This window comes from Babylonia areolata, chromosome 1, assembly GCF_041734735.1.
Source record: "Babylonia areolata isolate BAREFJ2019XMU chromosome 1, ASM4173473v1, whole genome shotgun sequence".
In the NCBI taxonomy this organism is placed as follows: Eukaryota; Metazoa; Mollusca; class Gastropoda; order Neogastropoda; family Buccinidae; genus Babylonia; species Babylonia areolata.
Window position 1 is genome coordinate 32,172,551 of NC_134876.1, and position 23,556 is coordinate 32,196,106.

Below are 23,556 nucleotides of genomic sequence, written 5' to 3' on the forward strand. Positions count from 1 at the left end.
ACACTGGACTGATTCTGTGACAAAATGGCTGGAATTTGTAATTGATGACCAATGTCACTTCAACATTTCTGTCCTTAGTTTTGGATTGACTACTGCCATTTTTCTCTTCGTACATGTATACATGTTGATAAATTTTATCAGAATTTTCATGTCTTTTTTATGATACAAATTTGTACTGATCAGTATTGCATTTTTTTCTCAGATTTATATCATTCTAGAAATCTAATAAGCAAAATTGTCTTGCAATGTGAAGAAATTCACTTATACATGTTTTCAATCCCCTCCTATTACCTTTTCAGGTTATAAAACTAATTACAGGAGACTGAAAAAAAAAGTTTTCAACAGTAAAGGTGATACAAGTAAAACTTGTCTTATTTGTGAATGGAAACAATCACCATAACTCGAGGGATACTATCTGCACTGCTTGACTGTCAACATTCATGGTTCACAACAGCTTTGTGTTGCTTGAGAAATCCTGTTTATATTGCTGTTATGTTTTCTCTTTTGATACCCAGTGTTTTTGCTGCCTGACATTTGTTGTCATTCTCAGCTGACCTGAGAATATACAATGACTCAGCCTCCCTCCCAAGAAGGATCTACAAGCAGGAATCACTCTGATACACAAAAAAGTGCATTTAAACTAGAGAAGACGCTGGCTAATGATTTTCAATTTTAATCACTGCTTTCTTTGCTCTGCTCTCTTCTTTTTTAAATTTTGTTTAGGTTTCATAAAGCAAAATATCCTTTAAAACTTGCTTTGAACCTAGTCCATGTCACAAGCAGTCAGTGTGTCATATCTGTTGAAAGAACTATTTGCAAGCATTGCTTTTTCTTTGAAAATGAAGACAGACAGAAAGAAAGAGCAAAAACTGTTTATACATGGCATCTAATAATGTAATAACACAATATTAACATGTACTGAAAAGAAGATATATATATATATATATATATATAGAGAGAGAGAGAGAGAGAGAGAGAGAGATTTTATCTATATAGATATATCTATATCTATCTATCTATCTATCTATCTATCTATATATATATAGGCTCACTGTATACACAATTTTCTTTGTGAATGTTTGAATATTATTCTTATCCCATACTTCTGTTCAAAACATCTGTCTTGCTGAAATAAAGTGGATAATTCTAATATGCATCTTTCTTTGCTGAACAAAAAAGGGAATAATCTGAATGCAAGAGTGACTAGGAACAGATACATCCATTATTTGTGATTCATGTGCATTTATATCTCCTTTTAACAGCTTTCACAGATTCTCACATTTTCTTTGGTACCCAAGTTCTACACAGGTGAACTATGTATGGCATCAAGAACATCTTTAACTAACATTACACATGTACACAAAAGAGAACATTTATCTTTCTTACAAGGGAAAAATATAATCTTTATATAATTTTGGCAGTTATGTATTCATACATAAAGAAAAGTGAAAGGATAACTGGAGGGATTCTGAAACAACAACCAAAAACGAAATGGAGTAAAAAGAGTCAAGGCCTTAAGGTCTGTTTGCAATAATCCACTAATTCTTTTCTCTTAGTCTTCAAAGTGTGTATGTCTGAGACTGCATGCATGCATGCCCATGTGTTTGTGTGCATGTGTGTGTGTGTGTGTGTGTGTGTGTGTGTGTGTGCCAGGTGTGTGTGTGTATGTGCCAGGTGTGTGTGTGTGTGTGTGTGTGTGTGTGCCAGGTGTGTGTGTGTGTGTGTGAGTCTATGTTTATGTGTTCATATTATGTATATTGCACAAGTGTGTTTGTGTGTATGTTCATGTGCAAGCATGCAAGCTAAATATAAGGTAAATATTGTTAAATGTAAGGTAAATATTGTAGGTGGCATAATGAATTACAAATCAGGGGAAAGTGATATTAACTCTCGGTTTGAGAATCAATGGACTCAACTGACTTCGTTTAGTCACTCACAATTTTATGCCTAAAAGCTGAAACTCCCATCTGGAGATATTTCATAATTTGATGGCAGCAAAGAGTGATACATACAATGATAATAAAAAAAAGAAAAAAGAAAGGAAGGTCACTGATGCATATTTCTTGCAAAAAATAACACTTAAAACACAATAACAAACTTTTAGCAAGTATAACATTCAATTAGTCATGCACTAAGTTGGGTGTTTTTTTCAGGAATATAGAAAATGTAATCCACTGATTTTGTTTTTCAAATGAATATATGTGACAGATATCCCTTAAATATTTATAAACATAAGTAAGCAATGATAACCTGTGAATGTCAAATACAGTTAAAAAGTTTCATGATGAAGTACTACAAAATTAGATTTCTAAATATTTCCTGTGTGAATGAATGATGCCAGCTAAAGTATGGAATAACTATAACCAGCTAACCAAGGCAAAAAGCTATTGATATTCTCCACTTAATTCAGCTAACATGAAGCCCGGGAATACACAAAGCAGTCGATCACAGATAGAATGCCACCCCTCCAACATCATCATCATCAGAACACCAACAACGGAACACTTGTGAAACAGAATCAGTTTGAACAAACTGCTCATGGAAGAACTGCGATCAACGATAACATTGGATTTCAAAGTAAAGCTGTCATGCAACATATTTTCCAGTTACTCTCAAGAACACAAATGCTCAATGCCCCAGTCCTCTTCTTCTTTCTCACTCTCTCTTTAGGTGGGTTTTGTCCTCCCCTCTTGCAATCATCTTCACTCATGATGTTTCAGGACCAGGGCCTCCAACAGCCGAAGACGAGCTTTCACTTGCTGCAAACACAGACAACAATGATGGTATACACCAGAACTGATACAGTACACAAGTCTTTCACTTGCTGCAAAACACAGATCATGAGATGACAATGAAGTCACATACCAGAACTGAATTATTACAGAAGTTTTCACTCGCTGCAAACATAGATAACACTGAAATTATACACCTGTACTGACATACTACTGATATCTTTCGCTTGCTGCAAACAGAAACCAATGTTATACACCTGAACTAATATTCTACATAAGTCTTTCACTTGCTGCAAACACACATAACAATGCAGGTATACACCTGGAATGACACACAAGTCTTTCACTTGCTCGGAACACATATATAACAATGAAGTTATACACCTGGACTGATATGTCACACATCTTATCCTGTCCTACAAAAGGCAGTTCTCACTTACAGGTATTCTCCACACACTTCTTTGCAAACTGATAAAACTACTCCCAATGATCTGGACATAAAAGCTATTTCAAAACTCTTTGTAGATGATTGAAGAGCTTGTGTGTGAAAAGTGCATTCTTGAAGACCCATGAAGGCCAAGAAAACTTGAGCGCAATCTCTGTGATAAAGTGGTAGTGCTTTAGAGGCAGTGCTTTGATTTGTTTTGCATAGAAGATCCAGAAATTCATTAATACCATTATTACATTAGTGTATGTTACATCAGTGATGTACAAAGACCAAAAACATAATGGACAAGAGAGGCAAAGCCTTCAAGACTCACTTGTGATACACTTTAAAAAAAAAAATCCAAGCTTTTTATGTATTGAGTATAATTTCAAAATGTAATGTTTAAGATGAGAAAGATCAGTTTAAAGCAAATTAACTCCCCTAGCATTAATTAGAGTAATTTCCCTATTTTACTATCTGCACTAAAACGTTTGCAAAATAAATAAAACTTCCATGCTTAGCAAAAGAAGTTCCTGTTTGAACAAAAAATGATAATAATGACTGCTCTAGTTGTTGGGTCAGAATATCAGATCAAAGTGCCAAGTTTAGAGAATACAAAAATATAAATATAACAGTAAATGCAGTTTGCATATAATTAGGCTTCTTTTTTTTTTTTCTTCTTTTTTTTTTTGTGCCCATCCCAGAGGTGCAATATTGTTTTAAACAAGATGACTGGAAAGAACTGAATTTTTCCTATTTTTATGCCAAATCTGGTGTCAACTGACAAAGTAGTTACAGAGAAAATGTCAATGTTAAAGTTTACCATGGCCACACGGCCACACAGACACACACACACACAGACAACCGAACACCGGGTTAAAACATAGACTCACTTTCTTTACACAAGTGAGTCAAAAAAGAAAAAAAAAAGTGGCAGTAAATTAATAATATGCACAGTTTCTCTAAGTGTCTAATTTCATGCAGCTTCTCACCTTGTATTGATTGTAACTATCTTGCATCGGAGCCCTGTCTTCTTTTTGAACTTTCCTGTAAGCAAAACCACATGAAAATGAACCAAACATACAGAATGGGGAACAGGTGTGTAATCCCTTTATCTCATTCTCTTTCCTTCTGTCAACATGGTCTTTCTCTCTCTCCACAATCTCCCTCATCCTCTTGTCTTTCTACCCTCTCCCCTAAACCCTTTTCCTCAATCCACCAAAGAGCAAACACAATCATTATCATTCTTTTCTTTTTTTTCCTTCGCATGTGACTGTAATCATTTAGATAATCAGAAATGATTATAAGGAATGACTTGCCTTTCTGGTTTATCATAATGAATAATAAACCACATTCCATTTAAACCCGGAACAATAAAATACCATAAGATTGCAGAGCTGTTATGACAGTAACATTATTACTGCAGATGTTTATTGTACACATATCGGCAAACTCTTGTTCTGTGACTTTGGGTGCTTTCTTTTTTTTCCCCTGACTGAGACAGGCTTTTCTCTTCACCCTTGATACACATCTATCAGTCATTTACTCGTGAGAGCACTCACCTCCCATGCTTTTCATGAAACCCTTTCTCAAACTCTCGGAGGTGATGCCGAAGCCGCTTCTTTTCACCCCGTGAAGACTCTAACTCAGTATGAAGCTCATGTCTGCAGGCATAAACATGGCAGTATTGTTAAAAGTAGGCAGGGGATTCAAACAAAGTTTCATAAGAGAAGCACAACCAGGAAAGCTCAACTTGTTTTAAGCAACAGATATTTGCTTCTGCAGTTGTAGTTCCAGTTCAATCTCCATATGAATGCACAATTCACATACATTTATATGCATGAGGGTGCAGACACTCCTGTCTGTGGCAACCCGTAAACACAGTCATCCATGATGGCATATAAACACACAGAGAAATGCTTTTAAAATGAATACCAAGAATGTACAGACACTCGTCTTAACATGCTTGTAGATTATACATATCATCCACACATACATCACAAATATGTAAGCATTCATTCACCAATCCCGACTTGTACAGCCACACATTCATGCTTCACATACATGAATGCACATATTAAAAAACATACATACGCATACACACATGCACAAACAAAAACACCTGAACACAGACACACACACACTCACTCACTCTACACAACCCTTCAACCTCCTTTCCCACATCATGATGCCCATGGAACTTACATGCCCAGCTCATGAAGGTTGGACTCTGTTGATATCTCCTGATCCACCTCCACCTCTTTTTTGCGCACTTTTGGCTGAACGGTGCCCTGCCGAGAGGAGGCCGAGGGAAACATGGTGCCCCTGAGGAGGGAAAGGTCCCGAGTGACGGCAAAGTCCATGGTCCCCAGTTTGTCTTCTCCTTCATCCTCCTCCTCCTCTGCTGTTGGCACATGCACTATCTTCCTCTGCTGCTGACAGAAGTTATACCCATCAGAACTGTTCCACGGGAAATAAAAAAAATCTTCTGGAAAATGAAAGCAAATCAAAATCAACAAAATAAATGAATACAGATCAGAATCCACCTTGACTTTGGTGGCCATTGCAGTGACAAAATCAAAACATTTTTTTAACAAATGCATAATTTTTATCTTTTTTTTTCCAGAAAGATTCTTGAATCTGTCATATTGTTAACCTGAAGAGAAAAAACATATTTTTAAAGAATCTGTATATTTACTTTTCCATTGCTTTCAGTTTTATCTTAAGATGTCCATCAGATCAAATGTTCTGAGAGTCATGTTTGAGTCTCGCTGGCAACTTTGGCTGGAGGCCACGTGTGTAGATACCCATCAACTTTGTAACCTTTGCAAGCACTTTGTAACAAACATCATTGATGAGTGACAGTTCCTTTGGTATGATTTCTAGAGTCACCATGGTTTTATCCTTGAGCCATAATTCCCAGTGAAAGGGCTTTAATCCAAATAAGTGAAATAGACAGAAACAGATGGCCTCTATCTGCAAACAAAGCTACACTTACGAACAAAGTTGTGGTGGGAGTTCCTGATGGGATCTCCATCATTTGATCTTCCGGCACTGGCGGCAACTCCAAAGAATTGCGAGGCTGTTGTGAAAAGAAACGATATGTGAAGTCATTCAAATGTGAACTAAACTAGAATCTGATCAGTCTTCACGTTATTACTCATACAGACAAGCAAATCAGGATTATTAGATTGCTAAACTTTGTTTACTCCTATAAAATCAAAAACAGATGAAAAACAGTCTCTTGAAAAAAAAAAACAGTCTCTTGACTGTTGCTGAGCAAGAAATGAATGGGTATATTCCATAGATCATCTATGCAAATGCAAAGAGAGGAGGGTGGCAGAATGGTTAAGATGCTTATCTTCAAATAGTGTCACTGAGGGTCTGGGTTCGATTCCTGCTCTCACCCTTTCTCTCAAGTTTAACTGGAAAACTACACTGAGTGTCCATTCAGATAAGACGATAAACTGAGGTCCTTTGTGCAGCACGCACTCGACACACTGAAAAAGAACCCATGGCAACAAAAGTGTTGTCCTCAGGCAAAATTCTGTCGAAGAAATCCACACTAAGTACACCAATATATATGCAATGCACTCAAGGCCTGAATAGCGCACTGGATTATGCTGCTGTCAGGCATCTGCCTAGCAGATGTGGTGTAACATACATGGATTTGTCTAAACACAGTGACACCTTGAGAAACTGAAGATGAAATTGCAAATACACTGATTCAGCCAAAAGCACCTAATACTGCTTCAAAGTTAAATCATTTGCTGGATCATAAATGCAAACACAACATACCTAAGGAGAAACAATAGCATAAAACAACAGTTTGTCACATCTGTGCATTCCATGATTTGCTTATCTTTAATGCCTTTTAAAAATATTTGGTTCTGAAAACTTAAACCTGGTGCTGACATTCTTCTTCATAATAGGCTTCTATCTTTTAGGCAGCTGTAACTCACACTCACAGACATAGGCTTGGCTAGCATCCGTTTGATGGCTCGGTAGCGATCATACAGTGGCCGCATCAGGTCTTTGTCTTCCTTGGAATTCTGGAACAGAATCTAGTTTATCATCATCAGAATATGGGAAACAGTTCCAGACTCTGTTCAATTACAGACAAGAGAAAGGGAAAAAAAAAACACATATCCTACATAAGTTGTAGTTCTCTGAAAGAAGTAACAGTTCGTGCAGCATATTGTTGTTGTTATTTTAACTTTCATTTCAAATGCTAATTTTGTATCCCTGTATTCCTACTGCATTTTTATTTTCAAAGGTATGCAACACTTCATAAAAACATATTTCAGAAGCGTTGCACTGCACAGCAGCTACGCAGTGTTTGAGTCTCCATACTGACAGCAGTCCCAATTTCATAATGAAGGTCTGTTGTGATGAAAGGAAAATGCATAATTTCCTGATTGTAGAAACCATCATTAATAAAAATTACTTCCTTTTCTAGAAATACAACAACAACAATAATAATAATAATAAAACATGTAATAATGAAATAATTAAGAAGACACAAACTTTCATATCACAATTCTCTCATTTGTCCCTCAAAGAGCACAGACACATGCACACATCTAAATGCACACACACACGCACGGGTGCTCATGCACACGCACACAAAGAGCTGAGGCATGATACATACAGGTCTGCCGTGCAAACTCTCAAAGTGAAGCAGTGCTTTCTGCACAGCCAGCTTCTCTTCCTGCACCTGGTCCTTTGTCATTAGCTGCAACAAGCCACCACCAACACACCATCAACACCACTAGACCCATTAGTATAATGATCTTCTCATGCATAAGTATGGCCTTCACTTGAAGCCAACAGACCTACTTTGTACTAACATGTTGAGAACAAGTTTTCTTTTTTAAATATCATGTCTCATCAACTATAGCTTTTTCTTGATGAGTTAGTATTCATTACCTGAATCTACTGATCAAGGAAAACACAAACAAGACCAAGTTATATGGCCCATAAATAATCCAGGTTGTTGTTAATTCAATTCTTTCTCCACACATGCTCAGTCAGTTTCACACATCAACTTTGCTGGTTGTATGACATTCTCAATACACTCGGTGCAACTTGTTCCTGACCAGTTTTGTGCATCTTGCTTCTGACCAGTTCATCTAAATCAGGTAGCATTGCACAGAATAAAACCATTGGTAATATCAAATATAAACAAAATCTTTCACAAAGACAAGCACGCACACACATACACTCTTATAACCCAAACGCACAAACACACATGCATTCATACGCAGTTAACACACAAGCGCTAACATAAGAGATCAGAAAAACAATTAACAAAAAAATATATACATATGTACAAAGCAACAATACCAACTCTTTTAACTACTGACTCATCAGACAACAATCCATGACACTCACAGTGAGATCTTCTGGTCTGGATGCATCCTGTCTCTTCTCCCGCAAGCTGATCATGATCATCTGCAGCGTGTCCTCAACCCGAGGGAAGTCTAACCCATCACCGGATGAAGATGCGCCACTTCCATGGCGACTGCGGTTGCCTCGCTCACACTCCTCCCGCAATTCTGACATTAACACAGCCACATGATATTCTTGACATCTATGAAACAATGACAAATTCATGAATAGAAGTTTAAGAATAATTAACCCCTAGGCTGCCTATATGACGAGATAACTCGTCAGCACAAGCACGTACACTTTGCTGCCACAATGATGAGATAAATCGTCATCAAAATATTCTGACATTTCCCTGGTTTGCATTGAGTTCGTTCTAAAAAATACTGGTAGCTTTAGCTTGGGGAATCTTTCTAGATTCTATTCATAGCTAGAAACCCCATCTACATCATGAGGCAGTCCTTTATTTGAACATTTTGGTAGGGTTACTGCCGCGGTGTTTGCCTGGCTCCTCTCCTCGCTCGCTCAACAAAATGTCAGACTGACACCGTGCTCAAAACATGCGATCATGGTGAACTAAATCAACCAAGACTGCTTTCTTTAGCTGATGCTCAGAAAGAATTGACGCATAAATTCGAAGGAGAAGACAGTGAACATTTATTGAACAATTTGATAGAAAATAAAGGGAGCAATCAAGAGAGTGGCCAAGATATGACTATTAGTGAGTGATGCCGGCTGTACAGCTGTAGCAGACGACAGTGACCGAATTATTAGCAGGACATAGTGTAAGTGATTTTCTTGGCACTCAGCCAACGCGGTCTGATAAGAACTGGATAAAGTGACTGTGTGAGAGGGGTGAAGAGGAGAGGGGTGAAGACCAAGGGGGCGTGGCCCCACATCCATATTATCACCTGGAGAAGTCACAATGCATTGTGTATCTGTCTCTAATATGTACATAGGATGTATGTGGACTTCAATGAGGGAAGATATCAGGGAATGTGACCATGCCAAAAGATCAATGCGCGAAAAAGAACACAAGCACAAGCATATATGTAGCAAACACAGATATGCTCAAGTAAATGGAAATGTGAACTGAAAAAGAATGCAAAATGTCTAACAGATATGTACATACACATGTGAAGATTGTGCCTGTATGTAGACGCACAGTCCTGCGCCTCATGTACAAAGTGTGGAAAAAAATATGCGCATATATTGCTGAAATAGAAAATGTCGATGTATAGAGACAGAAGTGTAATGGTACCTGTTGATATGAAGAATGTATGAACATATCGCCGAAATGCACGCACATATGTATATATACTGAGATATGTGCATGCATGGATTTGTGCGTGTTCCCCCTTCTTCTTTTTCTTTCTTTCTTTCTTTTTTTCTTATTTTTTGTTTTAAACATCATCAATAATAACAAATGTATTATTGTTCCTGTTTTATTTCATTGTTATTGTGTTTGTCAAGAAAAGAATGGCAAGCGGATTGGTTCCTTGCAGAGCAATATATGTCTGCAATTGCTGGGGGGTGAAGAGCCCAAAAATTTGAGTGGTACATAGCCTGAGAAACAGAGGAAGGAAAACAGAGGTTGTCAGTAGCTGATAGAGCTGCTGCATAAAGCCCTCAGGTGGGCAGCAAGGTCCTATGAGAATGCAAATTAACATCGCTAGTGGTCAGTAAAGGGGGCTGGAGTGACTTGCTGTGTAAGCGCAAGGTAAGTAACTGTGTTGCCTACTGCCAAAGTTTCAAAAGCGAGGTTGCCTTTTGATGCCGAAAAATCAGCAAAGTGGAGGAGGCCTCTTCAGCACATATCCTCTTCTGTTACGCTTCCACGCTGTAGAGGGAGGAATGTTATGTCGCGTGCTGGAGTCCGTGGTTCGATGCCACCATAACTGACACTGGTGAAATGGGCCGCAAGGGAGGTAAGAATAACGTCCCTGGGTGCCATGGCCAATGCTGAGAGGAGGTGCTATTTTTGTGTTGCATGTCCCCCTAGCGGACCACCTTCCTCCCTAAGTAGAAGGAGGGTTTCCCTGTCTGAATCGGTCACCACTGGACGCAAAACGGTTGAGGGCATGCCACGTGACAGAGCCGCAATCTGTGGCCGCAGACATCATGTAACGTAGACAGTATGAGATGCTGATTGTGAGTTGGGGCTTGTGTCTGAGCCACTACTGGTTGGGTAACAACAGAGTCTAGCGGTGTGGTAGAGGGAACTGCCACCGCCGAGGTTGGAGGGACCGTGCATCTGCGGTGTGGGTGAGGGGAAATGTAGGTGCAAGGGAGGTAACCGGGGCGCTCGCTGGGGTGGTGCCGAAGCAGGGGTTGCCTCCCTTGAATTTGAAAATCAGAGTGAGGGGGAGGGTGCACATGTGTGCGTGTCCCCTAGTGGGTCACCTTCCTCCCTTCTCAGAGGGAGGGCTTCCCTACCCGAAATGGTCGCGGTTTGGACTCAAGACAGTCGGGGCATGCCACATGAGTGGCACGCGATCTGTGGCCGTGGCCTTGCTCATGGACGTATGAGATATATATATACAGCGGACTGAGTGTGCGAAATGGAGGACGTTAATTCCATGTTGGATTCCCTGAGAGGGAGCACACTCGTTCCTTGAAATTGTGGGCATGGGGAAAGAGATAGAGGAGAGTGACTCGCACACTGCCAACTGACAGGGGCGAGAAAACGCGAAGCGCGTTGAGACCGATCGCAGATCGATTGAATGAAGAGAAACGACACCGCTGACCCGAGTATGATGAAACAAACCCTGAGAAGCCACCGGAGGAGGCATAGGAGGTGGTGGAGGTATGGAGTCGACCAGAGGGAGCGGAGACAGTGGAGGAGGTAGAGGGTTAGCGTTGTACATGGAGCCCGAGGTTGAGGGCCCAGTGTCAGATCATATCGTGCTGATATGAAGGCCCTTAGGCCTGTAAGGCCTTTTGCCCATTGGAAATGGGGGGAAGTGAGAGCCCCCATAATTGTATTGAGAGATTTTTATAATCTAATAGTGCGCAAGGCTTATTAATGACACAAGGCTTAATTTCTGCCCCAAATACTGTGCCTGTACCTGTACCTGTAGGTAGAGGGCCCTAGCGATCGAGATTGCGCCATAATTTTAGCTCAATTGTCCAAACGAGCTAAGTAAGTTTGTGACCTGATACAAGTCTGCGTCAGATACAAAACATGAGTGTCAAAGAATCGATAGACAGACAGAAATACGCAAAAAACTTAGCCGTATGAAGAGCACAGGATCAGGAGTCAAGATGGCTGCCAGAAAAAGAGGGTGCTAGTCAGGGATGCACAGGGGAGGTAACCTACTTCGGGAGGTTATCGGCCACAGCTACTTTTGTTTTCTCCGCATAGGTGGGTAGTAGTTTGCACAGGACAGGAATCAGACCCCTGCCGGAGTCTGCACTAGTGGGTCATGGTTAAGTATGTGTAATCAAATATATACTTTTATGGGTCTTTCTCCAATAACAAAGAGCACAGAATTTTTGGAAAATATGTAACCGTTTTTTGGGGAAAAAAACCTGGCAATTAGATTTCACTTAAATCTTATTTTCCTGGCAGTGAAAGGGTTAAAGCAGTCTGACTTGATGAGAGAATCAGTCCATGCAGATCTTGTTTACTAACTCCTTTTCTGGGTAGTTTTAACTGAGTTCGTTTCTCAGCCATAGTATCTCAAAATACCCGAAGTAAGTCAGTCCATGCAGATCTTGTTTACTAACTCCTTTTCTGGGTAGTTTTAATTGAGTTCATTTCTCAGCAGCAGTATCTCAAAATGTCTGAAGTCCTTTCACTGCCGAATCAGTTCAATGGTGTTCAGTTGTTCCTGTCCTGATTCAATATAACACTTCCAACTATGCCCCCTGCTGATGACAATAACTCTCAAGCCACTAACCCAGACCGTATGCATCCTTCCTCCCCAGCCCCTGAGAGAATACTGACACTACATCTCCATGCTAAGGAAATCCATTATATTTTGAGACTAGGGGACAGGCCTCAAACAAAGGTCACCATCCCACTGTGGTTTGAAGGCTTGTGAACCGGAGAGCTATGCTGCTAGGAGCTTTGCTCCGAGCAGGTGCAACCTCCTTCACCCTCCCCCCAAAAGAAAAAAAAACAAAAACAAAAAACAATACTCACTCTTCAAGTCTTTTCTTGTGCGTGACAACTCGGTCATATACTTCTTCACCTCAGGTCTGGCAGCTTTCTCTCCCTGTGAGGGCTAGATCAAAGAAACAGGCACAGAGATAAGGAGAACGTACTCCATGCTGTCTTCACTTTTTCAAACCCTGCCTGTACACTTTTCCCAAACTGGTAATGAAGTCATGTCTTATTTGGCTATCAAATTCAGACATTTAGCTCTCAGTATGATTGCTTTACCTGATACACAAAAATGGAATGAATTCATGTGATATCATGGCCCAGCTATTTACTGTGATATCATGACCCAACTAATTAAAAATGAGCATTTATTTGCAAAATATATATATGTTGCATGTTTCATTTCATATAATAAAATGAAATCATTTATCTTTTTTTTTATCCAGCGGTCTGGATGCACCCTTTAATCTAAAACAGACAACAAAACTGATTGTTTTCTTCTCTTTTTTTTCTCTCCAAAACCAGCTTTAACTCACTCCGGACGAATAGTTTTTTTCCACTGCTTTCCCCTGCAGACGAACCATTTGTTAGGGTTAGGAAAAAAATCACAAAAAATACAAAACACAAAGTAACTGAATGAAACTCCCTGTACTTGACCCACTGACCCCCTCTTCTAACGTCGTGTGTACGCCCACCCCGCTCCCTCTCTTCACAGCCCTCAGAAGCTGAGTCACTGTCAGTGCCTTCTTGCTGGTAACATTCTTCACTGCAGATACTTTATTCAACGTCTTCATCATCCTCGTTGATGTCGAAACCTTCAATCTGAAGCATTTCAATCACTTCAGCAGCAGTAAAAAGCAGCTGTCATGATCTGGTTTGCTCAAAAAATTTCCAATTGTATAGCCTGCGACGCCATTTCTAATGCGTATGCAGAGTTGCTTGTCATGTGGGGTACCAAGGTCAACGGCTGGCCAGCAAGTGTATAGTCACGGAAACCTTTCCATTCGACCCTTGACACGTTCGCAATGCCCGGTGTAGCTTCGATTTTTATGCTACCCCATGAGGAAAATGTGGACAAATTTTTAATTGTCGAAACCGCTATAGCGTTCCGTCGTCCAGAGTGAGTTAATCGTACTTTCTTTGTGTAAATCATTTGTTTTGCAGAAAACTATGTTGAGAAATAATGTAACACATGTGCTACTTAGTTATGTATCTGTAGTGCAAACAAATGCTCACCTTGTATCCATGGTCCCTTTCAAATTCATCCTCAAATGTCCTGACCTTTTTCTTCAGACCTATGAATAGAAATATAATAAAACATAATAAAACAATCATGCAAAACACAAATTACTATTTCATCACCTATATTACTATTTTCTTACTGAAACAGAATATGTACAGGATGTCTGAGTTTGTATGTTCAACACATGCATTTTTGACTGTATGGATAAATCTGTAGTAAAGCGCACTTGTGTGCATGAGTGTGTGTAAGTGTGTACATATATGCAAGTAAGTGTATTATAGCACAAGATCCACAAAGCAAAAAGGCTTTTGCAATAAAATAAAATATCACAAATATGGCTCTATGGTGCTGCTCTACATCTAAATCACTAATGTTGTCATGGAAAACATTAAGTGACATTTCCTCACATTATCTGATTGTTACTTGCTTCTGTTGTCATGACAGAATACATATGTTAAAGCATTTTTTATTTTTTTTACTTGTGCTTCCAATTTGCCAGGTGGTTTTGGGTTGCAGAGGGCAATAATTGACAAAAAAAATTCCAGCACGTAAACTACTGCAATAAAGTATACATAACCCATACTTGTCTGAAGGAAATTGAACAGGCTATCAAAGTAGTTAAGTTCATTTCACACAATGATTGTATATATACACGTCCTTCAGTTGGAACTCCTACCTGTGCCATGCCCACTTCATGCTCACTTTCAGACAGTATCAAAGAGGTTAACAGAGACCCAATTGGCCCACACTGCAGGGGGGAGAGGGGGGGTGAGCACTATTCATAATCTGCCTGCAGACAATAGTTGTTTGATCACTGTGAGCATGCTTTTCTAAAACCATGCTGTATATGTAATTCACGACTTCCACCAAACTATACACCACCCTTCATCACCACGCTCTCCCTCCCTCCCTGCCCTGATTAAGTGGATGGTTTGTATTTGAGGTCAACTCTAGGTCAATCACACAGCTATACTTGACTCCTGCTCCACCTTCTGACAGGTGGCTATTGGGACACATCAACTTTAAAACTGAACTGAAATGATGCCGACGTATATATACATGGGGCAAATAGCAAAGAATTCATGACATATACAGACATCGGGGAGCACTGAAGAGGTTAACATAAATGTTCCCTCATCAGAAATAAGCAGAAATAATCAGCTTATTTGTCTCATTTTGTCACCAAAAACAGCAATATGAAATAGTATTTTGCTACATTTATAAGGTCAAAAATAAATTCTCACCCTGAATTTTCTTGGTCAGTTGTTTTAAGCGATGGCTGTATTCTTCATCAATCCTGCAGATTGTCAAGGGTTCAACTTCAAAACAAGTCTCTCAATACACATAAACACACACACACACACATGAACGCATATTATGTACTCATGCAGTCATAATATCTCTCTTGTTAATTAGTCCCAACCACACACAAACATATCTACTCCTGTGTATACACAACAAATGCACAAAGACATTCATACACAAGCACACACACACACACACACACACGTCTGGCAATAAATCAAGTGTACAAGTTATACTCCAAAGTACCACATTTACATGACAATGCAGGATTGTACTGAGTATATATATAACAAGTTCTTACAATAAACTGCTGTTGTAAATGACATACACACAAACATACACCATCCTACTTTAACATTAAAAAAAAAAAAAAAAAAAAAGAAAGAAAACTGACTGGACTGACAAATGGACAGGTAATGGACTTGAGCCCATCAGAAACTTTCTGTATGGATGGTTCTCAACTATGGTACTATGGTTCCAGCTGGGTTTCTTTTCCTTTTGAGCCCAAAGCACACTCCGCTCTTGGAAGGAGCCAGCCATCCATAGATGATAATGCTTCAGATGTGGCTTGATCCTCTATCCTCCCAGTCCATGACAGGTTAATAAACTGTAATGAACCTATCTTTGGCTAAGAAAGGTCTGCAGAAAGGTAACTATGTTTGAACTCAGGACTCATCAGTGCTTACATCTGTTTCTGATACTGGTCCTGATGTCTGGGTGGAGAAGGAGGAATATCTGTGTTATTGTCCATGCTGAAAACCACAAACATAACCTGGTTTAACTGTGCTGACAGTCTGTGTCAACAACAAATGCACATAAAATAAATGTGTCTCTTGGAAATAAAGAGGATATCAGGTCTGCTGGTTTTTAGTCCTCAGAATTTTCCAACTGGGCTATTTCAGAACCATACATTGAACATACATAATATGCTCTGGGCAGCATCAAATCTACAGATGTTCAAGAGATCATGGTTGAAGATATCACAAAACATATGCCTGAAGTCACTGGCACTGCTCACATGCATCTGTATAAAGCATTTCATCATTTCAACAAACTAGACAAAGCTGAGGGAAGTACTAAGTTTTATTCCCTTTCTTTGTTTTTCCTTTCTTGCAAAAGACAAAATATTCTAGAACACAACTCAACATAAACTGAACCTGCCTGATCACTGTAAATTGTTGACACAAGCAAAACAGAAACCAGCAATAACCTCTGAATGTCACAGATATAACAAAACATGTCTGAACAGCACTGCTGAGTGCATAAAACAATCTTTAATTATAACTGCTTTGTCAGCTATGCACCATTTTTAAAAGAATATTATTTTGTAATTAATTGTCCATTTGCTGATTTCTCTTGTCCTAAGCCTACGAACTTTGTGTCACCTTAAAATGCAAACTAACTAAGAAAACACCACTGCTGTCCAGATGTACATAAAAGGATATTGAGAACAACTACGTTCCTTACACATTACTTATTCAAACACATCTGCATGATTATGTGTCAGAATGACAGAGAGAGAAATATGAAAAGTGAGGAAGGGATAGTCACAAGCTTTACATATGGAATGCATTCACTTCTGCACTCAAAATGAAATCAACCTTTCAGATTTGAAAATCAATTTTCATTGGTTAATTTCTGTACTTAAATCTGAATTCTCTGAATAAGATTTACCTGACAGGAAATGATTACTGATCTGATCTACATGAGCACATCTACATGCATCTGCATAAGCATATACATGACAAACTAAGTGCATGTGTGATTGTTCATCTGTGTGTGCACATGAATCTCTATATCTTTTCCCTGCACGTTTGTACTTTTTGAGCACGTTTTCATAAGAATGCATGAATCTCTTTGACAGTACTGTAAAACACCCAGTGCTCAGCCATCAATTTACTACCCTAAATCCAGCAGCCACAGTCCAAGATTCACTCACCCATTGCGCTTTTTCAGCTTGCTGACACGAGGGGAAGGAACTCCATTCATTTCCTCCGCAGGCACCTTCAGCTTCTTGTCCCAGGCCACAGTCTGTGTGTTGCTGGCCAGGACCGCCGCTGTCAAACAACAACTACAGTGCAGAAATACACCCATTCAAATTTACACTTGTGCTACACTAAAACACATGATGCAATTTAGCAACAACACAAAGCTACATGTTAAATGGAACGCCAAGAGAAAAAAATCTTCTTTTTTTTTTAAACACATAACACACATACAACTTTAAGGGACCAATGAGAAAAGAAGATTTTCAAGTTCAGAAAAAAAAAAGGGGGACCAATGAGAAAAAGATGAAGACAAACAATTTTTTTCAAATTCAGAAAAAAAAAGTTGTGTTCTAAGTACCTTAATAGCTGAAGTGACTGGGTGAGAAAAATTTATTATGTTCTTTTTTTTTTTTTTTTTTTTTACATTCTCCGCAAACACAGTCTTGACCACAGACTTTTGCTTCCCTGTCATCTACTACTACTATTACTACTACTACTACAACATATACACACACACACACAGCCACACACACACAGACGATATCTGACAGGTTCATACACAACAACAGCAACAACCACTACCTGTACCATCCACATTCTGGTGCAGTGTGGACAGGTCAAGAGGGGGGATCATTGGTCGATGTTTGCTGAGTGGGGATTTCTCCGGGGACGGGGTGTCACCCAATGGTTCATTCTCCTGGTTCTCATGAATGTTCATAAATCCCATGGAAACAGATTTGAAATGATGGTTGTGGTTGATGTCCTCTTTTTCTACTTCACCCTCATCACTGTCCCCATCAGAAATGACAAGGGCGGACGTTTTGGTCCACCTGTGGGTTTGGAAGTTGCCGTCTGTCACCACGATAGCTGTTTCCTCCAGCAGCTCCGTCAGTTCTGTGTCCAATTCTTTCTTTTCTAAGCTGTTGTGCCGGAACCTGATGGAAGGCGATCGCCGACGTGGTCCTCCGTCTTTCTTCATCTGCAAAGCCATCAAATAGTCATAAGAAGAAAGTTACATGTAACGTGTGATGCTAAACTAAAGATCTACAATAATTTTACTGAGTTATCGAAGCCTTATGCTCAAACAGAGATTCTTGAATGAACACACTGCCAAAAACAAACAAAAAAGGCCCAAACTTTTAAAGCATATTGTTGGATAACATTACAAAAGGGGCAGAGAATGGATATCCCATATCTACTAGTACTGATGGATCTCCCATATCTACTAATACTGACAGTTTGAAAATCTGTTCCTAGGTTGATAAGTAATATCAATGTACTAATTACTCACACTCCCAAGCATTTCAGAATCTCGATGCAAGTCATCAAAGGATCCTTCCAGTGATTTCCTGCATACAAAACATGAGCAGCGAAATGAAGTATATTTTATAAATATTCACACAAAGATAAAACTAACAAGTATTCAAATAACAATCTGCCAAAAAGCCAATGAAAAAATATATGTGGGGTGAATTTATTTCAGGAACAAATGTTAATCTAAGCTACCTTCCTGCAAAACAACAGCCAAACTTCATTACTTCATTATTCCAAAAGACAACAGCCTATCTTGTGGTACACTTTTTTTGTTACAGCAAAAACCCTTCTCCTTTGATATTTATTCAAAAGAGGGAAAAGATAAACAGCTAAAAAACTAAGATATCTTTGACCTTATTACTGATGATTGAATCACTGATTTCTCAGCAAATTCTTTTGAATGCAAGCCATTCAAACCTTACATTCTTACACACACATATACATGTAAAAGAAAAATTAATAAAGACTTTATACCAAGTAACTTTGTGGAAAAATAACAATTATGACATCTTCCAAATTTTGCTTCTATTGTTCTTTTTTTTCAGATTTCAGATTTGTGTCATCCCAAGAAGGGCAGGTTATTCCAAAGCACATATCAAAACATTACAGATTTTAAAAAAGAACATTCATAAACAGATAATGTTCTTACATTTCCGATGCAAAATCACCACCACCACCACCAATCTGATCACCAATCTGATCATAATTTCTGACCTGGAAAAGCAAAGGAACACGAAATGCACATATACAGAAACATAAAAAGCAAGCTGAGCATAATATTTTCAAAGCTCCATCTTCAAAGAAAGCCATTTTATATTTTACATTCATGTTTCATTGACTGATCTAAATTTCTTCATGAAGGACACAAGTTTTGAATACCAATCAGAATACTGAAATCTAGATGCGCACAATTCACTGTTTAAATAATTCTTTGTTAATATTAATAAAATAGTGCAAACTAACAAAGACAAACAAATATGGCTGCAAAAACATTCAAATAAACAGACATATACACATGAGCATCAGTCTTAATCAAGGATATACGGGCATGATATATTAAAACTTTCCACACATACTGCTATTTATATTTCTCCACACACACACATATGTGCGCGCGCACACACACACATACACACACTAAATTACTTTAAACACGCACACATCCACACTATATCACTTAAAGTAGAAAGACGGTAAATTGAAGACTTCTACACACACACACACACACACACACACACACACACACACACACACAGACACACACACACACATTATTTAAAAAAATAATAATAATAATAGAAAATAGAAAAAAGAGAAAGCGAGAAAATGAAAGAGAGTACTGTTATACAAACACTTACAAAATCCTTATTCAGAGGATCTGACTCTGTGTTGAACTCCTTCTTCAGCAGTCCAGAAATAGTCAGACAGTCTGGCTGACTACTACGACGTTCAAACAGCTCCACTTTTGCACGCACTGAGCTAGCCAAGTCATCCAGTGTGCTTCAAAACACATCAAAATAAATATATCCCATTTGATGAACACCAATCTACTGATTTTAAAACACATAAGATCAAGTATATAACAGTATGTAACTACCCATCTGCTGATACCAATACAGACATTTTACTGACAGCTCTGCAACACATTCTGATGAATAATAATTCTGGTAAATGAATAACTTTAGTGACAAGGAACGGGGAGAAAAACAAAAAAACAACTGATAATACCTATGATCCTCGACCTCGATTTCCTGGGACTTGCTGGGCAAAGGTGAATCTGAAACACATATTCCAGAACTGCACATCACGTATCAAAATTCCATTTGATTTTTTTTCTTTTTGGTTATAATTAAAAAAAATACATATATATTGTGCATTACATATTACCTTCAAAACAGCTTGTACAAAATTAAGACAATTCCTGCATTTGACCAAAAAAAGCAAGTGTACCCTATAAAAATGCCAAATGCGAGTGAAAACCAAGGATCAGTATGTCATGGGTATCAGATTCACAACTCTGAAAAAAGTCTTATCTTATTTTCAGAGGTTTCATTTCATATCTTCTCCCCAACTGGCTGACTAATTTACAGTCACTCAATGATTACAGAAATGCCATCTGACACAACTCTGCCACAGCAGCAGTTAGCAACAGTACCAAGGGCTGACAGTAATGTGAAACTTCTTTCTGTGAGGAGAATATTACAGGGAAAAAGTACAAACCCAGTATAAAAAAAAAAGCCAAAAAACCCCAATTAATTAATATCAAGCATAAACGCTGCTGCGGCTTAATTTCAGTAACCTGGACTGCAATATACTCTCCTGCACAGACTATGACATGCAAAGATAATTTGTTGTGGAGATTATAACTTCTATTTCCAGCTGTTGGTCGCATCATCAGGTAAAAGGTCTTGAAATCTGAAACCACCGATTCCCTTTTAGAACTGTGTCATGATCTTTCCTCATAGGATTTTCTTCTGTAACTCCTCCTTTACCTTCTGTTCTGAGTAAAGACAAAATGGAGAACATTCTTGGAAAAAACAGAAATGAAAAGCAATTCAGGAATTATATATCCGTAAGTTTCCACCCTTTGTTTCGAAACACATTCACAGGCTTATTCATGGATACCCACATTTAAAAACCCATTGCAGTTTCAGCAAGATGCTTTAAATAAATTTCTGGAAACTAAAAGCAAAGAGTTTGTTAACTATAATGTATCATCTTGTTTTCAGGAACTGCATCTCTGTTCTTTTCCCTATCAGGGTAAGTTTCTGCCATGCTAAAACTCAAAAACAAAACCTTTAAAGTTCAAGCAGCCAACATAAAATGTAATCTCGTTACCCCACTATTCATGGATGATCACGACTGTACAAGCACATAGATCTATAAGTTGTTCTACATTTCATATTATGATTCAGATATTTCCAATATCTAACAAACCTTTATGTATAACATACTTCCAATATCCCAGAAGCATTTATTCTTATTGTCTTAAAAATACCACACTTAAAATGCTCAGCAGTTTATATTCAGAATGAATATCTGGTATTACTTCATTCTCAACAAACAGACCATCTATTGCAATGAAACACAACATACCTCTTGCTGATGTCTGGTCACTGCCAAACAGTTGTTCAGTTATTGTATCAAATATTGTCCTCTCCACGAGTCTGAACAAACAAAACACAATAACAAGTTATATAAAAAAAAGCTATAAACAATTAAACACCAGCAACAGATGGAACAAACAATGAAATACAAATCATAACAAAGAAAGCTATTAACAAACAAGCATCAGCAGTTGACTAAATTTCCCTACACACTAAAATGTGTGAAAGATCAATTTATTTCCATTTCTAAGTGGTCATTCAATCCAACACACACACACACACACACACACACATACAAACACACACACAATTATTTCTATATTTTACCCATAGTACTTTGTGTGTACAAGTTATATGTGATTACAAACAGGCATATAAATAGAAGGGTGTTCATGTGTATACATGTGTATATATGAATTAAACACCCCAATGTAAAATTTGGTTTTCATTGACCTTGTAGTGCTGTTGTCTGTTAGTAATTTATTGCTCTCCTCACGAATCCAACTAGTACATGTTATCGAATGAATAAGCTGAACAAACAGGAAGACCTGAGTTGAACTGAACTTAAATTTTAAACTGTTTCTATCTATAAAATTTTTCTTCTTCTTTTTTTAAAGAAAAAAAAAGGGGGAATCTTCCTAACATGACGTTTATATAACATATATACAATGATCCACTTGTGCCAACTCTGGCAAGGGTCTGACTGATGTTCTGTGCAAACTACTACCTGCCAATGCACAGAAAGCAAAAGAAGATACAGCTAATAACCTCCCTTTAGCAGATTACCTCACTCCCATGTCCCTGTATCACACCCTCTCTTTCCGGCAACCATTTTGCTTCCTGCTCCTGTGCTCTTCGTTTGCCTTAGTTTGGGGTTCTTTTTCACATTTTCTGCCTTTCTATCCAATCTTCAACAATCTTTTGTTGTGTATGATCATGTCATCTAACAGGTCACAGGATTACCTATTGACAGAACTGATCTATAAAGTAAAATAACATTACGTGGTACCATACAGTATAGTAAAGTAATGATCATGGTTAAGTATATTTATAGTGTAGTGCAGTGTATTACACTTCCAATACAATACAAAATATCAGAATTATTCAATAAACAACAATCCACTTCAGAGTGAATAAAAACCAATTCATCAACAAAACTTTGATTATTAATTCATTTAAACTTAAGTATCTTATTCTTCACATAACTATTTTTGCAAATAAAAAAGACTTCTTTTTTCAGATTCACAAAATAATGTGCCCACCTAAAAAATATGAAAAAAAACATCATAATACTACACAAGTGAATGACATATTTACAGATTCTAGATGCTTTGTCACCAACTGTTCTGGCTAAACCTGTACTTACTCTGATGTCCTTGCTGTCACCATGGGAGATTCAATGATGCTGAGACTTTCACTGCAATACAAAAGTGACTTCAATATATTTACTGATGTAGGAACAGATTAATATTTGTCATGAAAATATAATGTTTACAATCTATATTTACAGCCAGAAACACTAAAATACAACCCCCTCACTTATTTGCACACTCACATGCATTTAGTCAACACTCACATGCACACGTACACGCGCACACACACACACACACACAAATAAAATAACAAAAAACACACACACGCACAGAGACACGTCACAAATGTATCACACACACACACACACCACCATCCCCCCCACCCTCCCCCTCACATACACACTGACATGCACGGGACACACTCACACCAACAAAAAAAAAGACCTTACCTTTCCAGAACAAACGGAGAGCCCCTGCCATGGCTCTCTTCATCACTGAAGTGTGGAGAATGGAACTGGTTGCTGCTGGTGCGACTGTTGACAGTCACCTCGCTTTTATCGTTGTCGTCGGTCTCTCCATCCTGATATTGAGAGCTGTCATACTGCCCCTGCATATGACAATATGAATGATG

General features: G+C 38.4%; 1 protein-coding gene across 1 annotated transcript in view; it reads right to left on the reverse strand.

The window, feature by feature from the left end:
* Positions 1-1,674: 1,674 nt before the first annotated feature.
* LOC143281885 (protein FAM13A-like) overlaps positions 1,675-23,556 on the reverse strand; it is a 33,642-nt gene continuing 11,760 nt past the window's right edge. The window contains exons 7-27 of the mRNA XM_076587164.1: positions 23,375-23,532; positions 22,979-23,029; positions 21,602-21,672; positions 20,234-20,282; positions 19,864-20,005; positions 19,155-19,219; positions 18,483-18,540; positions 17,774-18,170; positions 17,143-17,260; positions 15,890-15,955; positions 15,143-15,195; positions 13,892-13,950; positions 12,695-12,776; positions 8,554-8,717; positions 7,811-7,894; positions 7,128-7,211; positions 6,158-6,241; positions 5,365-5,591; positions 4,722-4,823; positions 4,152-4,206; positions 1,675-2,759 (exon numbers count right to left, since the gene is read on the reverse strand). Coding sequence (XP_076443279.1) covers positions 2,703-2,759; positions 4,152-4,206; positions 4,722-4,823; positions 5,365-5,591; positions 6,158-6,241; positions 7,128-7,211; positions 7,811-7,894; positions 8,554-8,717; positions 12,695-12,776; positions 13,892-13,950; positions 15,143-15,195; positions 15,890-15,955; positions 17,143-17,260; positions 17,774-18,170; positions 18,483-18,540; positions 19,155-19,219; positions 19,864-20,005; positions 20,234-20,282; positions 21,602-21,672; positions 22,979-23,029; positions 23,375-23,532 — 2,226 coding nt within the window. The 3' untranslated portion in view covers positions 1,675-2,702. The remainder of the gene's footprint in view (positions 2,760-4,151; positions 4,207-4,721; positions 4,824-5,364; positions 5,592-6,157; positions 6,242-7,127; positions 7,212-7,810; positions 7,895-8,553; positions 8,718-12,694; positions 12,777-13,891; positions 13,951-15,142; positions 15,196-15,889; positions 15,956-17,142; positions 17,261-17,773; positions 18,171-18,482; positions 18,541-19,154; positions 19,220-19,863; positions 20,006-20,233; positions 20,283-21,601; positions 21,673-22,978; positions 23,030-23,374; positions 23,533-23,556) is intronic.